This window comes from Cyprinodon tularosa, unplaced genomic scaffold, assembly GCF_016077235.1.
Source record: "Cyprinodon tularosa strain WSP-4 unplaced genomic scaffold, ASM1607723v1 ctg1572, whole genome shotgun sequence".
NCBI classification, from domain to species: Eukaryota; Metazoa; Chordata; class Actinopteri; order Cyprinodontiformes; family Cyprinodontidae; genus Cyprinodon; species Cyprinodon tularosa.
In genome coordinates this window covers 1-22,599 of record NW_024038408.1, presented here as the reverse complement: position 1 = coordinate 22,599, position 22,599 = coordinate 1, and the positions used below count along the sequence as shown (strand labels likewise).

The 22,599-nt window shown below is 39.1% G+C and overlaps 1 protein-coding gene across 1 annotated transcript; it reads right to left on the bottom strand.

The window, feature by feature from the left end:
* Positions 1–2,467: 2,467 nt before the first annotated feature.
* LOC119780214 (cerebellin-1-like) lies at positions 2,468–5,043 on the bottom strand. Its single transcript, XM_038280170.1, has 3 exons — positions 4,864–5,043; positions 4,621–4,761; positions 2,468–2,931 (listed from the first exon to the last, which is right to left on the bottom strand). Exons 1-3 carry the CDS (start codon positions 4,991–4,993, stop codon positions 2,654–2,656), a joined length of 549 nt encoding a protein of 182 aa, XP_038136098.1. The 5' UTR covers positions 4,994–5,043; the 3' UTR covers positions 2,468–2,653.
* Between the last annotated feature and the right edge of the window lie 17,556 nt (positions 5,044–22,599).

Sequence of the window (22,599 nt, the reverse complement as noted above, 5' to 3'; positions counted from 1 at the left end):
AGTGGGAAAACTTTTAACTTTAAAGTGTTGCTTTTTGCACAATGCAGAAGTTTTGAAGCAACCTCTATTCCTGTCAATTTTGCAGCGTTTCCATTAAGTAGCAAATTATTGTAATTTTCAGATAGAAAGGCTTGAAAATATGGGTCTGTATCGAATCAATATGTGTTTCATTAAATTGAAAACCTGAATTGAGTAAATAGAATTACTAAAATAAAAGCACCCTAATGTTAATAGGTAATCAATTATCTTAAAATATACCCTTTTTCTGTAGCAAATTTTTATCAAGTAGATTCGTTGTGACTTGACTTTGTAAACCGTGTTCCTCACACTGCATGGCGGTAGGATAAATACAGGTTCCCTTCCAGACTAGGGACTAGAAGTTAAGAGAATTGAGTCTATGTGTAATGAAATCTTTGTAGCCCAGGTAATTCCCTCTGACCAACATCAGTAGGCAATGCAGGAAAAGGGTCTTTCCCAAGGACACAAGTTTGAAATAGAAATAGAACTTTAATGAATGGACAAATTCCTGCAATTAACCCCTCCCCTTGGGGAGCAGTGGGCTGCCATTGTGCGGCGCCTGGGGAGCAGTGTGGGATAAAGGGTCTTGCTCAGGAACCCAGAGTGAAGTCTGTGGGAATCGATCTGGGTACGTGCAACCCTCTCAGAGCACAGAGCACTGCTCTAACCACTAGGCCAACACTCCCCTAAAATAAAAGAATTTATAGTTTTATTGTTTGGGCTGCCAGCCATTGTACCCAAGGAGCAGTCTGGGGTTAAGGGTCTAGCTCAACGACCCTGAGTGGCAACTGTGGGGCTTGATTCTAAGCTCTATGCACTAACCAGTAGGACACCTCCACACCTTTCTCCTGAAAGCCAGAGCTTTGGTTTAAACCTTCAGTTGCAGGGAAAATCCCTTCATCCAGGGGCACTGTCACCCCTAAACATACCCAACCCCTCACCATGACCCAGGTCTCCACTGCAATCATAAATAAATGAAACATCTACATGCCAGATGCTTTTCTCCAGTAGATAATAAATAAAAGATCCCACTGGTCTATTTTATACAGATGAATTTGAGAAACCTATTGCAGCCTGGTCCTGGTTTTCTTCCAAAGGCCTTCTATAAGCTCTATTAAATCGAATGAGATATTGAATAAACATTACCTGGGCTCTGCTAGGAACCTATGAATTGATCACCACTGAGTGTTTTTTTAGGTAAAATGCAATCCAAAACATATGGCTGAATCAGCACAGCAATGCATTCCTGACATAAAATAAACCTTCATCTCCATCTTAGTCTCTGGACCTTTATTCTGAGTGAAATATGAGTGAGCAATGGAAAAGAAATGGAAATAGGTTCATTCACCTCCTTTAATTGTGTAAATTCTACTGTCAGTTTAACAATGGCCAAAAAGACTGATAAAGTTCTAAGCAATGTAGTCGATAGTATTAATAATAGTGATTCATATATAAAAATATTGATAACATTAAAGATAAAAATATTTTTTTAATAAACGTTACACATAAGCAGCTAAAATTTCTAAAAGCAAAAAGAATGTAAAAATAACAAGTTATATTGAAAAAATGCAATATCATCAAAAACTTGAGGCAGACTTTGGCCCAAACATGTCGTCTGACAGAGAAGGAGCCGCAGTCAGACTTACAGCATCACTAACCTCTAAACAGCGACATAGACCTCCACACCAAATCCAAGATGTCCTTTAGGCCATTATTAATTTAATATGATGTCACAGCATAGTTTTTGCCCACATGCAGAAACACTCACAGAGAGAATGTAAAAGTTTGAACGTTTATTTTCAATAAAAAAACAAAAAAAAAACACAGGAGTCTGGTTAACACTGCTAGGTGGGACCGGCGGCCAGGTCTCCAGGTGTGATTGAACTAGCTGCCAGGATTGGAGGGTGGTATGTAGTTCCAGTTGTGGGGGCCTTGGCTGGTTGAAGGTGGACGTGACGTTGGAGGGCGGACAGGTAAGTTTATGGAAGCACAGAGGAGCGGCTGAGCAGACTGTCAACAGGAAACTATGATGAAGTCTGAGCTCAGAAGAGAGGAGTTGTGGAACCCTTGGCATCTCGAAAGGTTTTCCTCCAAGGCTGGAAGGACTCGAAAAATCCCAGAGGATCTGAAGGATTCCCAAAACAAGCAAACACTGGCGAAGAGGTGATGACAGTCAGCTGCTCATATACTCCTCTGAGGTGATAAATGATTTGTTGCAGGTGTGGGTAGTTGAGACGTGTAGGCAAGCCCTTCAAGACAGGAGTAACCAGATGGCACCATCTGGTGGACGAACAGTGAAACTGAAAAAGAAAACAAACTACCACTACTACACTCACTGGGCTTTGTTCTGGTGAACTTGAGTAAAAGTAAGATCCAAGGAGCTGTCTGAGGACTTTTGGAAGAACATTTATGAAGATTATCACAACACAAAAAACCAACACAACAAACATACAAAGTTTGCATTTTTTTTATTAGTTTTAATGCTTGTAGCCTTTAGCTTAGTTACAAGAACCTATAAAGAGATGTCAGTGATTGTGATTAACTTGATTGTTCCACGGTTCTGTATAATTGCCACAAATGATTCCTTCTCCACTTCTGCCAACCTTTGGACATAAATCTTCATCTTTGTATCCACTCAGAGAGGGAAGACAAGGAAGCCAGTGAAGGTTGTGAGTCGGCCTTGATCTGCGAGCGTAAGGGACCTTCCTCCCCAGATCTGGGTAAAGACTCGGTCTCCCTCCTCCAGCTCCAGGGCCACCGCATTGGTAGCGCTTGCTTGTGTCCCTGCTTTGTGGTATATTGCAATAGTGTTCAAACCGTTCACCTTCAGTCCAGCATTCAGTTTCCCAGATTTGCCAACAACTCCGGTGAACTGGAAGTAGTAGAGTCCTTTAACTGGGGCAGTGAAAACTCCTGGAGGTAGATAGCAACAACAAAACAAGGTCAAAAAATGATATGCATGTAACAGACAGAGATAGTAACATCTGGACACATTGAAACATCCATCGAGTCACCTAAAAATAATAAAATCACTCTGTCTATTCAGGTCAATCAGATCAACTCTACCCAAAGTAAGCAGAAATATTACATGTAGTTATAGAATGCTCAAACACCATGAAAAAAAATAAAATTATAAAGTAACCTCTAGACGTCTAACCTCAAAACCCCTAAAATTACCTCAGAGATTATTTCATAGGCACCCAGTAAGGACTCCTATAAACACCCTTGAGTAACCTACATTACCTCAGTGTATATATATATATATATAAGCCTATATATATATATATACATATATATATATATATTTATTTTTTTTTTCATCATTATATGATGGTATAAGATTAATACATGTAACATGTATAACGTACTGTTTATACCTAAGAAGTCCTAGTCCTTAGCTCCAACAAACATAGGTACCCTACAACATCCTCCTCAGACATCTCCTCAATTCTAGACTGCAATGTTCTGTTTATACAATACTACTTTTATACTAATAATAATATTTATAAAATGCTAATTTATGTTCTAATATTCTATACCTTTCTCTTAATAGTTGAGTTGTAAAATAAAGTCGGGGGGGGTGATTTTATTTAATCTGGATGAGGTGGAGGTGTGGGGGGGTAATGATCACAATCAAGCAAAGATTCTTTTATTAATTTTTAAAGACAGTATTTTACTACAGAATTTACCATTTCAGCATTTTACAAAACTTCCTTTGTTTTTAATTTGTTGTTCATCCTAATCATTTTTCTTTTCTCAATGATTTGTCAGGTTCTTGCTTTCTGGTTGCTGCTGAGAAATGACTGAAGCTAAGACTGGACTTCTGGTTTGAGCCTTTTGAAGGGAGGTCCAAAACACACGACACAGGTTTTACTGACACACTTCATTTCTTCAGTCATTGTGTTTTTCGTTAATAGGTGTTTGAGATTAGGTAGACCTGCGCAAATCCAATCGGTCTTGGACTTGGTCTGTGCACCGTCCAGGGTAGTTAGATTTAAGCAAGACTTGCTCACAGGTGCATCTGCAGCAGTGAGCAATTTAAACCTCGAGATCAGACCATCCATGTCCGATCCTGCTGCTGAGGCTGTAATCTAAAGTTCACGATGGGAAAGCAACGTCCTGCCATAGGACAGTTGATTAAATCATAAAAAAAACATTTCTCTATTCCGTATCCATTCTTCCTATTCATCATCAAAACATATTTTTAATAATAGGCTTAAGAATCTTTTTAGATGGAGGCTATTCGTTTATTTAATATTCATGGATATTGTATAAATAACATGCAAAACAATCTACAAATAAAAAATCTGTGCCGTATTAAGCTATACTTGCCTGATTATTTAATAATTTGACATTATAACAACAGACCTATTAATAGGATATTGCTTAATGTGGGAAGGTTTATAAAAAGTAAAGTAGATTAATAATACAGACTATTATTAACATATATAAAGGAACTAACTATCAGACACTTTATCAATACAGTGCAACAGTGACCAAAGGAAAGTTTATTTTATATTTGTTTTGTTGTGTACAGGACTACACTCATTACAACATGCATTGCTCAGTAAACGTACTGCAGATAGTAAGGATGAAATGTACCTGTGTCTGGACAGTACGCGTTGCCAATGTTAGTTTTCACTTTCTTAAACTGCAGCGTTGTGTCACTGATGTAAGGCCCAGGGTCGGTCCAGTCCTCCGTATCGTATAGGGCAGCTGAGAATGCTACTTGAGATCTGTTTACCGCAAAAATGTCAAAACAATTATTAGATTCTGGAAGATGGCCTTGTGCTAAAACTGTAACGTAGGCTTAAAAAAAGAGCAGAGCAAACTTAGCAAACTAACCTCTCTCTTCAGATTCCCTTTCAAGTTTCTCCAGTCGGGCCGTGATCTGCAGCAGCTGGCTCTCTATTGTCTCCTGGGCCCCAACCAGACCACAGACCAGCACTGTGCCTAGAAGCAAGAGAGACTTCATGTTTACTCCAGGAGAAAAGCTTTAGTGGAGTGGAAAGTACCACTGAGCTGAGCCTCCGAAAGGCTATTTATCTAAATGGCCTCTGGTCTTTGCAAACATTTCTACATCAAGGTCAAATAGCATGGAATTTATTTAGCCATATTGGTGGATAAAGTCCAACGTCTGCAATTGTATAACAGAACTTTGAGTCTTCAGCATCATCTGGTTGTGACAGATCTATGTGAAACAGGCCTCAAACCACGTCTGCTGCTATTGCTTTGCAGTCAGTTTGAGAAAAGTCAAGTTTTTATCCAAACTTCTACAGGGTCTCCAGGTTTGTTTGTTTATATCTGATTCCAGACCACAGTTATTGGGACTTAATTGTTTTTAAATATTATTATAATAATAATCCTTACTATTATATTTTTATTAAGTTGTTTTAAGTTTTAATGTTTTAAGTTGTAATATTTTAAGTGTTTTATGATTGTGACATATCACCAGTATATCCAATGTATTCAATTGGTAGCTGAAGCATCAACCACCCGCATGATGTACATGATGTCACCGCTTAGATTACAGCAACATGGCGGCGTCCTTATCAAAACATTTATCATAATAATTTAACTTAATTGATTTTAGAAAGTTATGTCTCCACTTAACCCCTCCCCTTAGGAAGCAGTGGCTGCCATTGTGCGGCGCCTGGGGAGCAGTGTGGGGTTAACGGTCTTGCTCAGGGACCCAGAGGCTGTGGGTTCGAATCGTGTACTTGCAACCTTCTCAGAGCACAGAGCGCAGCTCTGACCACTAGGCCAACACTCCCCACACATTATAAAACAATGCTTTGCTTTTTTTCTTTTACATTTATATTTTTCAGATTTGTAATGAAATTATTGATAATAGTAAAACACGATCTTGTGTTGCTTTTTAAATTGAATTGAAAAAGCTTCCTGGATGGGAAGCGAAACGTCTTCAAACTTGGAAACAAAGTTCAGTGGATTGTTTTTAACCTCTGTTTGGACCGACTATGACCTGGATGACTGAGAATCTTTACCAGCAGTTTAAAGGCTGCTCTTAAGCTATCGCCTTCAATGTCAGCATGGATGTTAACCCCTCTGACCTAGCCTGGTGGATTATACATAGTTACAAAAAGAGGTTTTCTTGCTTTGCAATTTGGACCTAATAAAGTGATGAGAGCTGCGGCAGCATTCAGGTACAGTAGATGTTTTTTCTGCAGCAGGTCTGAGAATTGTACATTGATATGCAGATGCTTTCATCCGCTCCTCATTTAAAACTGTATCATCAGAAACTTTATGTGTCAAACCATATTTTCTAGGCCTAACCTTGGATACATGTCACAGTGTCCAGATAAAAATAAAGACCACCACAGGCCCTTTGATGTTAATGCATCAGTCATGATCCTGTTTTATGCAGTAGAAACTAATTCTGATAAACTAAAAACAGAGTTTGTTGAATATGTTTTCATTTAGAGCTGTTGGACTTTGGTATGATTAAACAACTCCATTTGATGTTTGCCAAATATTAACAGACATTGATCCAAGCTGCCAGTAAAGCTCAACAAACTGCAGGTTGTTTTTTTTTTTTTTGGCCCTCAATGAGTTACAAGAAACATTGTGTTAACAAATGCATAAATCATATCATTTAAGTACTAAAATGTAAACATGGAAGAACCATAGGAACCATTCTTTACTCATTGCTAACTTCATTTAAGGTGCATTCTCACCCAAACCATGTTTTTCCTGACCGGATGGCAGATTTGACCCCTATGTACAGGCACACAGGTGCAAAGCGACATAAAGCGCTTGGGGGGTTGGACCTCCCAGTCACTGACAGTCTGGAGTGAGAAACACAGGTAAGTGTGATCCGTGTGAGTCCCTTACCTGGTTTAACAGTTCAGTCCATCCTCTCAGAGGAAGGCAGGATCCAGCTGATGGACCGCCAGCTGATGGACCGCCAGCTGTGGCGCAGAGCCGCCCCAATGCAGCATCCCCAGTGAGCAGGCAGGAATCCAATCCAGGTCAGGGAAAACAGATCAGAGAGGGCAGTTCAGGAATCCAGGAGTCTGCAGCCCGATCAGGGGTTCTGATCCACACAGGAACAGACAGATCCATGGTTCCAGGAATCCTCGGAGCGTGAAGGCAGGTTCAGAGTTCCTAGCATTTAGCAACAAGCTCAGATTCAGACAAGCTCAGATTCAGACAGTCAGAATCCAGCAGGAGTCCAAATACAGCACAGGCAAACAGATCAGACAGGAACAGGCTCGGTGGTTGAGAGGAAGAGCAGGATCAGGTAATCAGAAACGCTCTCACCACTGGCTAGTGAATAATCTCACTGGCTCGGGGGACATGAACCTTGAATTCAAACTTACGGAAAAAACAAACATCAAACAAATATAATTAAATGATCTGGTCTCTGAGAACGGGAACATGAAGCTAGGAATAACAAAAACTAAAGAAACAAACAAACATCAAACAATGATCTGGCCCTGATAGCCAGGCTGAGCCAAACATAAAGGAACATACACAGGTGGATCAGATGAGCCATGATTAGATCAACCTGAAAGAACCTAATTTTTGATAAGATTTAAAGCTTTTACACTGGTTAAAAGTTTAATATCACTCATGCTAGATCAAGTAGTGTAGCAAAGGCTGGAACAAGGAATAAAGCAAACCATGATTATTCTCTCCAATTTTATTCACTAAAAAATAGTTTTACTAATAACGTGTCCTAAAAACATGAACTGACATTTAAAGTCTGGGAGAACCACTATGTGCCCAAAAATCATGGTTATTAGAATCATTTATGAAGGACTGCCTTAAGTTTGTATAGGAATTTGGTTTTAACTTCCATATCGACAGGTTCTACAAAACCCTTAACATCTACAGAAATATGACTTCCTGCCATGATTTATTTATTTATAGTGTATTTTTAACTATTCATTGAGACAAATACGGTAAACAAAAAGCTTTTAACTTTCTAGTTGAGGACTTCTTCTGTAGATGTACCAAGCTCCCGTCAGAACAGGAATTATTCTATAAGATTAGGTTAAAGGCAAAAGCATATTATCTAATTTAAAATCTATTATGATAGCACATCAGTATTATTAAAATGTTTGGAGGTTAGAAACCGTTGCAAAATAAATTTTATATAATCAGTGAAGAGAGTCATCATAAAACAATTTAATATGAACCCATTTTGTTTGGATGGGGGCCATAAAATATTTTCATGCTTCAAAGGAGGTGTAATTCACGGGATACACTTGTCACAGGTCAGTGACGAGCTTTATTGTGTATATATATATCTACAAGCTCTTATTGAAAAAGAAAGAGGGAAGCGCTAGCGCAAAGGGCACGCTGCTTACGCTCAGACTGGAACCCCTGGAGGCACAGACACAGGTTAGTGGCCAACGGAGGCAGGTGTGATGAATGCTGAGCAGCTGGGTCACCAACCAGACTGAGGAGAACGAGGGCAGGGAGTGCTGAGATCCGCTCGCAGGCAGAGTTAGATGGGACATTGTGGGACATTGTGACACTTTTCCCACCTGGATCCCCGCTCTTTTTGGCCCTCATGTCCCTCTGTTTTCGCACAAACTCGCCCCCACTTCCTCACTGCCTCAGCCGTATCTAGACCCACAGCTAGTTCCTGATTGGCCCTCTGGCGTTGTGGCGTGGAATAGCATAGTGCAGACCACGCTTCAATATTGGGCAGAAATCAAAAATATCAGTGACAAGCTGCAACACACTGCTGCAGGAGGATAACCAGTCCTTTAGACCAGCACCGGCAATCATTACAAGAGGGTGCAAAAAAATGTAAAAAAACCTGCCTTAATTGAAGTTTACATGTTTTGAGGGAATTTGATAGGATCATGCATAATATATTACCATCTTAGCTGTATCCAAACAACGAGTGTGTACCTCAAGCATTTATGGTAAGGAGCAAACTTGTCAAATTTTGGTCATTTAAGATAAATTTTTGGATCCAAATTGGTTACTGATAAAGAAAGACACATAAGAGCATATCTTAAATAAGACCAACTTTTAGATTAGAGTATAAAATCACAGAAATCCAACCAAAGGCGGATGAGACACAACATATGTCACCCCCAGTTTAGATTCCAGGCGAAGGACATGAAGGGCATTTATTTTAAAGACCTGATGTATGAATGTTAGCCTTGAATTCAAACTCTCCACTGATCAAACCGTTTTGTAGGTTTTTACCTTGAATGCAGACACAGCAGGTACAACTGAAGGACACCATGGGCCCTTTGTTGTTCATCTAATCATATATGAGTGTGTTTTGTGCAGCAAAGCTTTTAACTACCGTATGTAGTATTTCGCAATGAATCAAAATGTCACAGATTTGTGTATATTCACAGACTACAAGAACTAAACCAGATATACTGTTAAAAAAAGAGATTTTTTTTCATGGAGACTGGAGTATTGTGATATGTTTAAATAAACCCATTATTTGTTTTTTTTTTATCAAATGTCAACAGACATTGATCCAAACTGCCAGTAAAGCTCAACAAACAGCAGGTTTGACCTGTGCACAAATATTATGTTAACAAAAAAAAACTGCTCAAGGGCTCAGATGACCACAGTGGCTACAGTTGCCTTCACTCGCTTTGCTCCTTTTAATTCTTAACTGGTGTGAGCTCCGGGAATGGACCATTCCCATGAGGGAGACCAGGGTTCCCATCTTATATATCTTAGGGTGATATAAAAGCTTATCACATCAACCAGTGTAGCTCATTGGGCAAGACCATTAAGGCCATCTGTCTACCGCGTAATATGAGAGCAAATAAACATAGAATCAAACTGGCTGACGTCACCCAGTCAAGCAAGGACAACTGGAACAAGAAAATGTTAATGGGAACAAATATCTATATATTAGGGCTGGGACTTTTATCTTGTTAATTACGACTAAATAATTAGAAACATTGTAACATGTACAAAATGTATGCATTTAATTGTGTTTTATATATATATATATATATATATATATATATATATATATATATATATATATATATATATATATATATATATCTTGTCCACACCAGGCAGGACCCCCAGTGCAGACTGTGCAAAGATGCCTCTGAAACAATACAGCACATAACAGCAGGGTGTAAAATGCAGGCAGGAAGTGCATACATGGAACGCCACAACCAGGTAGCTGTCATAGTGTACAGGAACATCTGCCATGAGTATGGGCTGGAAGTCCCAAGGTCAAATGGAAGACACCTCCTAAGGTAGTTGAGAATGACCGAGCTAAGATCCTATGGGACTTCAAGATCCAGACTGACAAACAGGTGATGGCTAACCAACCAGACATCGTGTTGATGGACAAACAGCAGCAGAAGGCAGTAGTGATAGATGTGGCAATCCCAAGCGACAGCAACATCAAGAAGAAAGAACACGAGAAGCTTGAGAAATACCAAGGACTGAAGGAGGAGCTAGAAAAGATGTGGAAAGTAAGAGCAGCAGTGGTGCCAGTGGTAATGGGAGCACTGGGGGCTGTGACCCCCAAACTGGGAGAGTGGCTACAGCAGATTCCAGGTAAAACATCAGAGGTCTCTGTCCAGAAGAGCGCAGTCCTAGGAACAGCTAAGATACTGTGCAGAACCCTCAAACTCCCAGGCCTCTGGTAGAGGACCCGAGGATGACACATACCACCCCACCAGGGGGGAGAAAACTGTTTTTCTTTTTTTATATATTTATATAATACATATATATATACTAAAATCCCAAGCCTGAACCTTTGCACTCCCTGTTTCTTGTACACCCATAAACACACAAGTGCCATGCTTGAGAATGGCTTAGTCTCCGGTTAAGCCCAGGTTTAAAGCCTTGCAGGGCAGCCTAAAGCCCACTGCCAACATTAAGACAGAAAAAAGAAAGAAAATAACAAACCATCAGTTCAGGGGTTTGAGAAAATATGGGAATAAGGAAATAGTCTATAAACCAAACTGAACGATTGTTGTTCTCTACTTCAAAAACAATTTAGACTTTAAAATGGAATAATGTTCCTTTTTTATATATATATATTTTTTTATATAAAAATTCAATGTATGACATTAATGCATAAACATCTAATTTTATTTCAGTGTTAAATTCTGTTTAAAGTAACACATAATTAAAAATGTATCCGACCTTTACTGGTTGATGCATTCTGGAAACCAGAATGGATCAGAACTCGGAACCAAAGACACGAGGCTTTATCTTTGGTTCACTCTATAAAACCTGGAACTCAACGCTATTTCTGACATTTTGATTTGAAAAATCTACCTGGATGGAAGAGAAACGTCTTCAAACTTGGAAACAAAGTCCAGAGGATTGATTTTGAACTTTTTGGAATAACTGACCAGGATGACCGAGAATCTTCACCAGCAATCAAGATCAGTGATACCATCTCCCTAACTTAATCCAGCTTTAACCGATCATGAAAATTATCAGTTAAAGGGGCGGGTTCAAGATGGCAGAACCAATCCCCATCAGGAATGCAGTTTGTCTCCTGAGAGGAACAAGAACTCCCCGTACAAAAATCCAGAGCGTGTCATTGAACACAGCCTGCATCCCAATCACTGTCCTGCATATTGATGGCGTGCCCCTCTGTGGTGAAGAGCACTTAGGAGACGTTCGAAACATCACTCATTTCATTTAGTTTGACTTTTTAATTCAATAATGTTTGAGCTCCAATAAAGCTGGAATCTGATGCTGATGTTTGTCTGAATGAAATCATCCTGATTTTTGAGCTGGTTCAGAACAAAGCCATGAAAAATATTTATCTACTTAAAGTCCTCAATCACCATGAAACCTCACAGTCTTTTCTATTTAAATTAAACTAAAAAATGTTTATTGTTAGAGTCACTTAAAAAAGCTAATATTTTTTTAATCTTATAACAAGATTTAAGCTGTAAAGTCATTATTCTCTGGCATCGGCTGTTCAGACCCTCAAAGTTTCATTGTTTTTGACATTTTATTGCCAAATGTAAATATTATCTCAGGAATACGCCATCTTTTCTCTGCCAGCAAACATTTTAGCGTCATCCTGGACAGATTTGAGGGAGTCGTTTAAAACTGCCACAAAGAGGGAGGAAGTTAATTCCTTAACTTAGTTTTTCTTTCATTTTTAAAGGTACTATTTCTCCTCCTCATGTCATACTTAAAGTCGATCAACTTCCCCGACTCCTGGGCAGCACAACCAGCTCATGGTGCAACAGCAATGCACAACAGCAGAGAGCAGTCAGCGAAGCTGGTATGTGATCAGGAATTCCTTCTCATGCAGATATTGCTACGGTAGACCCCCCCTCAGTGGGAGAGAGCAAACAAATCAGCTTAATGCAGATGTTTGCCTGAACGCTAAAGACAGAAACATGAATGAAATCCTCCTGGAGTGATTGCCTCATTGCAGAAGGAAACTGAAAACAGACTGCAGTTAGCGTGCAACTGGTTGATCTAATATTTAAAACTTCCACAATATATACATCCATAGAACGTTTCATCACATCCTGACTCCTTTTCTGGGTCTCATTGCTTCAGTTTTTCACCTCCTTACAAAAAGTATTAGTGTTGATACAGAGTTTAGTTTGTAGTTCAGCCTTAGATGCCATTTCTAAACAACAATGCTGAAGTTGGCATAAAATTTGAAGCTACCAGTTGGTGCATCTAAGAGGCTATTTCCGTTTTATTCTTTTTTTTCACGAGGAATCAAGACTATATATTATCCTCTTTGGTTAAAACAAGTTTGGTCTTTGCTTTTATTGTATCCTCACTATTTATCGGTTGTTACAAAAACATAAATTAGTTGTTTTTGTTTAGAGCTCTGACTTCTCACACATTGACTGTGTGGCGTTTGCACGATGACTCGCCACACTTTGAATTTCTCTCTCTTAAACATCTGCAAATTTAAAGGGAAATAGCCTTTAATAAATGCTTGTTTTTAAAGTGCTAACTTTCTTTATGCTCTCTGTAAGAATAAAAATACACCATGGGGGGTTTGTTTGGCATCTAAACAATTTAATGACTATGGACCAACACTGCAAAAAAATCAAAATCTAGATAAGTCATTTTTTCTTAAAATAAGTGCATTTGTTCTTGAATTCAGGAGACAAAAGAGACATCTTGCCAATGGAACAAGACAATTTAGATTTAAAATAAGAAAACACAATTGCATTGTCTTATTTCAAGTAAATATTATCTAATTATCTTATTTTAAGAGTAAAAATACTGATTCCATTGGCAAACTATCTCATTTACCCACTCAAATCAAGGGAAAATACACTTCATTTAAGAAATTTGTACTTATTTCTAGATCATTTTTTTCCAGTGAAGTTAAATCTAGATTAATATTTCTTGAAAGACCAAAAAGATGAAATTACTTAATTTCGATTTTATAATGACTTTACATTCAAAAATAAAAACCAATAGAAGCCAAAGCTCTGCTGAGAAAATGTAAAAAGCAAATAGAACCAGAAAAATGGATGTTATTAAGAATTCTCCTTTATTTTTGTAAATCTCACATTAACTCCACTTTTTTTTTTTTTAAGAACAGGCTTTTGAGATTAAGGTGAGACGTAAAGAACAATTATTTAATTATTAAGTATTTCTCCTGAAAATATAAGAAAAAGTTTAGAATTTCAACATTTTTCCATATTTCACTTTAATTTATCGTTACTTTTGAAGTATTTTAACATAATCTAAAGTTCATCCTGTAAATTCCATAGTTTATTAAATTTTTTATGACTCTGCAGGGATCCTGTGTTAAAGGAATAGTACACCCAAAACATGATTAGCCTTCATTTTCTACTCCCCCCCCATGCTGAACAACACTCTGGAGTACTTTTTTGATATCTCAAATGCATCTGGAGATCTGGGAGGCTTCTTGCTGTCTGCTGACATTCAAATAATGGAGGTCTATGGCGCCCGAGGCAGAAAGGTCCATAAAAGTCCACAAAAAACGTGTCAATATTCCTCCATACTGCTCGTCCAATGTATTCCAAGTGTCCTGAGTGGGTAGCATCCAGAATTTACTCGAAACGAAGTCATTTAGAATGTTTTTAGAGCATAAACAGTAGTGTATAGGATTTCATGAAAGCGCGCACCTGCGCGATCACGACGCTACGGAAGCCGGCAGACCAAACCAGCGCATTCAGCTCGGCAAAGAACTCATGCTCTTCCTCAACACTGAAGTACCCTATACCCTATAACCCTATAATACCGGCGCTGTGATTCTTTTACTGTCTGCATTTATACAGACCTCACTGAAAGACCTCGATCAGGACAGTCTCTGCCGTCGTCTCTACTGCTCTGCCTGATGAAACCAGAAAGACATCAGAGCAGCTGGAATGTTAGAAAAGGATTTAACTGTTGAGACTTTTTCAATAATTATCCTCATGAAGGGGAGGTTGAGCAGAATGAATGACCAGAACCGAGTAATGAAAGCAGGAATAGAGACAAAATTCTATCGATGTAATCTCAGTCATTATCACTACTGACCGATACAGCAGCTGCTAATGTGAGCATGCACACATTCAGCACCTCCTGCATTATTTTTACATGTGTTTGGTTTGATAAACAGTGCAGAAATATACCTTATATTCAGACATCAGGAAAGAAAAATGTATAGACGGCAGAGCTGTAAATCGAACATTTAATTTTCCTTAAATGTTGTGTTTGAAAATGTTACTGCAATAACAGATGGATTTATTTACTGCCTGTTCTACATCCTATCCAGGGGTGCCGATACATGTGGAGAAAGCTGTCTCTGCTGTTATAGTGTAAAGCATTGGAGAACAGAGCTGACTTCATGTTCCTTTCTGAATGACGATCGCTGGAAAACAAAAACATGATTTATGGGACTGACTTTTCAAAGCAAATACTAACTGACCTTTAGTTCTTTTGATAACTCCATGTTGTTTATTTCCTGTCAATACCTCCTGTGAATAACCGCCATGCAATGTTTTATTTAATCTTTTTTAACTATTTTCACTTATAAACAGCAAACTTGCCTTTTCTCGAGTTGCATTAGCTGTAAACTGTCCGCTGTGAGCCTCTATAGTTGGAGGAAAAATTTTCTTCTTTAACCAACTAAAGAGCTTTTTGAACTGTAAGTCCTGCTGCCTGATGCCAATTAATCCTCATTGGTCAAAGACGAAGTTTAAATCTTACATTTATTTTTTTGTCCTCTCCTTGACTGTCTTTAGAACAAACATTTATCATCCAGTCTTTTCCAGTTTATCCATGTTTTTTTCGTAAACAACCACAATGCAGCAGGAAATTTCAATTTTCCCTCACCTTGAGGATGACCATAAAGCTGCAGTGCCACAGGTGATATTATTTACCCCAAGCATGATAACCTTCTCTGGTCTTCAAACATAAACATATATTCTGCTGAGTGGAGCAAGCAGACAGCTTAATGAGACGGCCTGAGCCATTACCGTCTCCATGGCGATAAACCCTGACCTGTATTGTGAAAAGAATGAACATATCTGCTGTTTCCATCTTACTGTAGTTACCGTGTTTCTCTCAGCAGCTCATTCAATGTTCTTTTTTATTTCATTCCACAGACATTCATTTTTGTTCATTTAAAAGTTAGATAATTCAAGCTCCCAATACTTTTCATAAATAGCATCTATAATGACAGCTGTAGTTCAATCTCCAATTTTTATGGAAATCTGGATCATGTAACTGATTTTCAAAGTTTGCTTTTAAGTCATTGTTCTTTTAAATATTTTAAGTAAAAATCTAAATTAAATTCTTAATTGCTATGTTGTATTAAAATCTTAGACGCGGGCACAATATTTTCTGTTTATCTGTTCTATTTGGGATAAAGTAGTAAATAAAAAAGGCCTCGTCAGGTTTTATACCAACTTTGAGTGCGATGCTCCATCTTGTTCTGTAACGTCAGGTTTGGCTCAGATGAACGAACTTCGTCAAATTAGCAACAGACAGGAAACGACCCAACAATGTGTTAATAACTCCTCCATTTAACAGCATTCAGTACAATCCTGATCACATTCCTAAGATCAGCTAAAACATTGTATGAATTTGAATTTTACTCTGCTAAATATCAAGAAGATTCTAAGTAGAGCTACAAAAATGAAATTAAAAAGAAATGGGGGAAAAAAGTCCATCAGTTGTGAGCTGGTAATTTAAATCACAGCAATTGCTCTAAGAAACCAAAGTCTGTCATTGTGGAGATTAACAACCAGCAGAGCCTTTAACACACATAGTAATTTCCAGTGTTAAATATGCAGTGTCAAAGTACACTGACTCTTTTAGAGTTTTTACAACAACAACTAGAGTGAAATATATAGAGTTCTGATTTAGCACTAATGCCGAGTGCGACCAAATGCACTCTTAAAATGTTACTTTAATGCTGCCAAATATCCGGTGGAGGAGCCATTTGCCCCCGGGGCAATTCACCTGACTTTTGCTGGCCAGGTGACATTTATCTACCTTATGTTTGAAACAGCAGACACATAATGTAAAGATGCTGGAAAGAGAAAGTGACAGCTGACCTTCCTCATATGGTGCATTTTCCTCATTTTCTGAGTCAAAATGCAAGAAAATTTCTGAGGATTCGGGTTCAGCGCTGTCCGCTGTTCTGGACACTGAAAATATTTAGGAAACAAAGCTTAAAGCTACAGTGTGTAATTTTCAGCGACATCTAACATCCAGACTGCAGACTGCAGCAACATGAACATCTGCCCCCCACCGCTTCTCCCCCCCAACAGTACGGCGAGCGTTACGGGACAAAATGTCTTCCACGACGTCCGCATCACCTACCTTCTCAAGTGATGAGATTTGTTTACATAGATAATTTTACAGATAGTATTTCATTAGTCTGTGTGTTCAGTACCATCTCAGTTCATCTCTCTCAACTTGCCGTAGTTACTTTCGAGCATAATGGGCGATCTCACAATCGCTAGTTTGTTGGCTCTGCGCTGCCGTAGCGCAAAGATGTCTGCCTCCATGGCTGCGAGACCCGCTCCTATGTAATTATAAATAACGAATTCTAAGGAAACGCAAATATTAAGGTTAAGAGGCTGAGCTCGTAGATGATGATAAATAACATAGTTATGTATAATATATTACATTTCTGACTGTATAACCCTGTAATTATTACACACTGTAGCTTAAGGCCGTGCGTAAGATGATATGACTTTTGTGCAGCTGAGTGTGCACAGTTTACGCACCTAGCATGCAAGTGTTATGCAAGCAGATTGCTTGCATGGTCAGACAATGAGCTTCAACCCCTGGTTGGAAAGGTAAGATATCAGATATCAGTTTTCATAAATTCAACAGAGTCTGACATGTTGAATTTTAAATCTCCTTTTATTTGTTTATAACGCTGTACAACAAAAGCATTTGTATAAAAATCATTTCGAAAGTAGTTTTAGAAACTTTAAAGAGCCTTCTTAAAAGGCATTTAGCACAAAAAAAAAAACCTCAATGTCTTTTAGCCATATCTAGAAATAGATCAAAATGTTCGGATGTCAGCTGGGTCCGTACAGCTTAACTGGTTAAATAAAGGTCAAAACGGCCTGTTATAAAAAAGCTAGACACAACTTATGTAGTTTTTATTTATTCTTAATTAAAATCTCCAGTTCTGGTGATGTGAAACAGGCGGACTTCCTCTTGCCAGTTGTCATGGTGACTTGTCGAATTGTGGCTGAAAGTGATGATTTATCGCTGCTGAGCAGGAGCCTGACCTCAAGTGAACCTAAGTAGGCTCACTTGAACCTAAGATGCCTGTTAAATTGATCTCTAATCCGTAACTAACTCACACCAAAAACTAACTCACCCAAAACCTCCGGTTAGATTAATTCAGAGAGGAGGATGCTTGTTAAATTAACCTGTAATCTGTCATTTTTAGGAGCTGATTAAACCTCACTTTTAATCATTGTTGCCTGTATTTTCTGACATTGATGCCTCAACCTCACACAACACTACATGGATAAGATGCAACTGTTTGCTAAATGTGTTTTATTTTACTTTGTTTATTTTTTCCTAATTCATAATCCAAATTTTCTTGTCAATTTATCTGCACCATCAACACTTAGTCAAATTCCTTGTAAGTGCAAATCTACTTGGCAATAATCTTGATTCTGGTTCAGTGAGAACAGAAATAGTATTTAATTCCATGTTTTACATAAAGAAAACTTTTTCTCTTCTTAAAACATTTCTCTTTATCCAATCAAATGGTTTCCTTTTCACTGTTTACATTTCCTTTTCCTTTTAATATATATATATATATATATATATATATATATATATATATATATATATATATATATATATTTTTTTTTATTTTTTTTTTTTATTTATTTATTTTTTTTATTTCACGGTAGCTGATATGGAAGTCCCAAATCTCATTGTATCCGTTGCAGAATATAATGACAATAAAGGCTTTTTGACTTTTTGACTTTGACTTTATTTTTTCTGTTGAAAAGTTTCCAAAGGCATCAGGATCCCTGTGATGTGAGATATGACTCAACGTCTCATTGTCTGCTCATTAGCTAAATTGTTCATCATCTAATTTGCCTTTTCACTTTTTTTATGCTCTCTGCTTCTTCATTTCTCCTTGGCATTAGGAGAATGACAACAAGCATTGCTGACTCTATTTTTAAAAGCAACAATTTTATGAGTGTCGCTTCCATTAGGACCATTCCTACTGATTTCATAATAAAATAAATGATTTCCATGTTGGTAAATAATGGGGTGTCAGCAGTATGCAAATCACTGCAATTCAACAAACTACCTCATTCTTATTTAACTTTGTAATTAGCAAAAATCTCTAAAACAAATCTCTTAACATATCTCCATTAACCATGCTTTAAGTTAAAATGTCAATCACTGCTTCTTCAGAACAACCATCTTCCTTTAAAGTTGTTCATTATATTTTAATCTTTACCTTCGATTTAAACATCTTAACTGATTCATTGATGGTCTGATATATGGGGCCGTTTTTAGTGTCTCGCTCATTAATTGACACTTGCCAAAATGTGGCCGATATAAAAATTCCCTTATTGCTGCAAACAGTAAAAACTTTTGCTCCTCTGCCCCTCCCTTCCTGGTGAGTTTTATATGCGAAGGTTTTGGCGGCCATATTGGCCTTTTTTCTCTGGCTGAGCTGCCTCTTTGTGAGATATTAGATTTTAGAAGGAAAATAAGATTATTATATTGTGGCCCACCGCGCTTCATGGTGAAATGCAGGTTTTACTGGGGCTCTTAATGTTTTCATTAAACTAATTTATAAAAGACTCCAAATTATGTTTATAGTTGTAATCCAGTTTCGATGTTTTAAAAGCTGTAGCATTATGTAGAGAAGGGAACATTTCAGTAGTTTTGTTGGGATCCTCAGGCTTGCCCACCAGAGGGCGCCGAGGATCCTCTTCTGCTCTTTGTTTTTCTCTTAGGTTTGGAGTTACTGTGGGGATCTGGAGATTACCCTCTGTCTCCAGCAGGATGCGCTGTGGGTCTTCTGGAGCTGGAACCTTCCTGCGCACCTGTTCCTAATCCTCTTATCAGAAGACCTCCCCTTTATAAGCTCCTGCCTGTCCTTGATCCAACGCCGCAGTGTTGATCTTAGTTGGAATCCTGCCTCTTCGTGAAAACTCTGGATGAGCTCAACCTCCTGTCTCCTCGTGAAAGCTCTGGATGAGCTAATCTCCTGTCTCTTCGTGAAAACTCTGGATGAGCTCAACCTCCTGTCTCCTCGTGAAAGCTCTGGATGAGCTAATCTCCTGTCTCTTCGTGAAAGCTCTGGATGAGCTTAACCTCCTGTCTCCTTGTGAAGCTCTGGATGAGCTGTCTCCCTGGCAACCTGTCTCTGGCCTGCAACTCTGGGAGAGAAACCAGTTTCAAGCCTGAAGCTCAAAGGAGAACTAACCAGCTAATCTGCCCTGGTGAGCCCAACCCAAGATTCCTACGTGGTAGAAACCCAAAGACTACTATGTGGAGTTTCCCTGGAGGTTCCTACGTAGAATCTGTTTCCTAGAGTCCTTCGTGAATTGCCTTGTTCTCTGCAGTGAGTTGGAAGCTCAAATCAAGAACTGCCACGCTAGCCCTAAGCTAGGAGCTTAGCCTCTCATGAACTCTACCTACCAACAGTCTCCAGTCCCTGTTCTATCTCCAGTGAACCCGCTCTCCTGTCTGAACCAATTCCTGTGTCATATCCATGTTTGTACTTTAATAAACTCTTTTGGACTTTTACCCAGTTTTTCCCGTGTGTGTTCTGCATTTTGGGCTTTACTCCCAGAACCCATCATGACAAGTTTGTGACACATTTAATTTCTGAGGTGTTTTTGTGAATGAGTCTTTAAAATAAATCAGACACAAAGCATCTCCCATTAGCCAGTGTCTTATCATTTTAAGATGTATGCAGCCACTTGTTTTCATCTTTAAATGGTCATCAGTAGAATTGAAATCTAATTAATACAATATATATAGAAGTCCTTCTCAAAATAGCATATTGTGATAAACTTCATTATTTTCTATAATCTAATGATACAACTTGAACACTGATATATTTTAGATTCATTGCACACTAACTGAAATATTTCAGGTCTTTTATTGTCTTAATATGGATGATTTTGGCATCCAGCTCATGAAAACCCAAAATTCCTATCTCACAAAATTAGCATATCATGAAAAAGGTCTCTAAAGGAGCTATGCACCTAATCATCTGAATCAACAAATTAACTCTAAACACCTGAAAAAGATTCCTGAGGCCTTTAAAACTCCCAGCCTGGTTCATCACTCAGACCCCAATCATGGGTCAGACTGCCGACCTGTCTGCTGTCCAGAAGGCCATCATTGACCAGAGGATATGACACAGAGAGATGTTTCTGAACCAATAGGCTGTTCCCAGAGTGCTGCTGCATCAAGGCGCCTCAGTGGGAAGGAAAAAGTGGCAGCAAACGCTGCACAGCCAGAAGAGGTGACCGGATCCTGAGGAAGATTGTGGAGAAGGTTCAATTCCAGACCTTGGGGGACCTGAAGCAGTGGACTGAGTCTGGAGTAGAAACATCCAGAGCCACCGTGAACAGGCGTGTGCAGGAAATGGGCTACAGGTGCCGCGTTCCCCAGGTCAGCCACTTTAGAACCAGAAACAGCGGCAGAGGCGCCTGACCTGGGCTACAGAGAAGCAGCACTGGACTGTTGCTCAGTTTTACACGTCATTTGGAAATCAAGGAGCCAGAGTCTGGAGGAAGACTGGGGAGAAGGAAATGCCAAAATGCCAGAAGTCCAGTTTCAAGTAGCCTCAGTCAGTGATGGTCTGGGGCGCCATATCAGCTGCTGGTGTTGGTCCACTGTGTTTTATCAAGGACAGGGTCAATGCAGCTATCAGGGGATTTAGGAGCACTTCATGCTTCCATCTGCTGAAAAGCTTTATGGAGATGAAGATTTCATTTTTCAGCACCACCTGGCACCTGCTCACAGAGGCAAAACCACTGGTAAATGGTTCACTGACCATGGTATCACTGGGCTCAGTTAGCCTGCCAACCTCCTGACCTGAACCCCACAGAGAATCTGTGTGATATTATTAAGAGAAAGTTGAGAGACGCAAGACCCAACACTGTGGATGAGCTAAAGGCTAAACGCTATGGAAGCATCCTGGGCCTCCATGACACCTCAGCAGGCTGATAGCCTCCATGCCACACCGCATCATTTCTGCCAAAGGATTCCCCACCAAGTATGGAAGGCATAACTGTACAGAATTATTTGAAGGTTGACTTTTTTGTATTAAGAACCCTTTTCTTTTATTGGTCGGATGAAATATGTTAGTTTGGACTACAGTTAGATAGGCCATACTCTGTGTTTGTCCAGGTTGTGTTTTTTTTTCTTTCTATATATATTTGGGCTGATATATATGGGCTATTCACCAATATCTCATATTGGCCAATATTTCATTTATCGTTTTTAAAGCCCCCCAATATCGATAAATGTATCAGCCTTTAAAATAAATATTCTTTGGTTTCTGCTGGTGTTCACCTTAAAGGGACATGCGTTATTAATTTCGCCGACAGTGTCTGCCTTAAAGTTAAATGTCTGACAGTCATTTGGTGGTCAGACGGTAATCATGTGTTCCAGCAGTGTTTGTGTCATTACAGCTATCTGCCTTGTCTAAATGACAGTGGGTTCGCCAAAGCAGGTGGATGATGACATCATCAACTCCATCTCCATGGCGATAAGCAAACTGCAGGGGGTCCTGATAGCTGCTGTTTGCCTGCTGAGGTGAATCACCAAAAGTCTCCCTAGGACCTTCATAATGTGGTTGTCAAGGCAGGAGGTCTATAGTCACTGAGGACTGCTGGCTGAGTCTTCTTTGGTCCTGGATCAAGGCAGGAGGTCTATAGTCACTGAGGACTGCTGGCTGAGTCTTCTTTGGTCCTGGATCAAGGCAGGAGGTCTATAGTCACTGAGGACTGATGACTGAGTCTTCTTTGGTCCTGGAACAAGGCAGGAGGTCTATAGTCACTGAGGACTGCTGGTTGAGTCTTCTTTGGTCCTGGAACAAGGCAGGAGGTCTATAGTCACTGAGGACTGCTGGCTGAGTCTTCTTTGGTCCTGGAACAAGGCAGAAAGTCTATAGTCACTAAG

What these genes read in the sequence shown, in the direction of transcription:
- LOC119780214 (XM_038280170.1), bottom strand. Translation starts at nt 4,993, where the DNA reads ATGAAGTCTCTCTTGCTTCTAGGCACAGTGCTGGTCTGTGGTCTGGTT. An exon ending in AAGGGAATCTGAAGAGAGAG is followed by an intron (nt 4,762 to 4,863) that starts GTTAGTTTGCTA and finishes ACATTTTTGCGG; the next exon opens with TAAACAGATCTCAAGTAGCA. An exon ending in CGCGTACTGTCCAGACACAG is followed by an intron (nt 2,932 to 4,620) that starts GTACATTTCATC and finishes ATCTACCTCCAG; the next exon opens with GAGTTTTCACTGCCCCAGTT.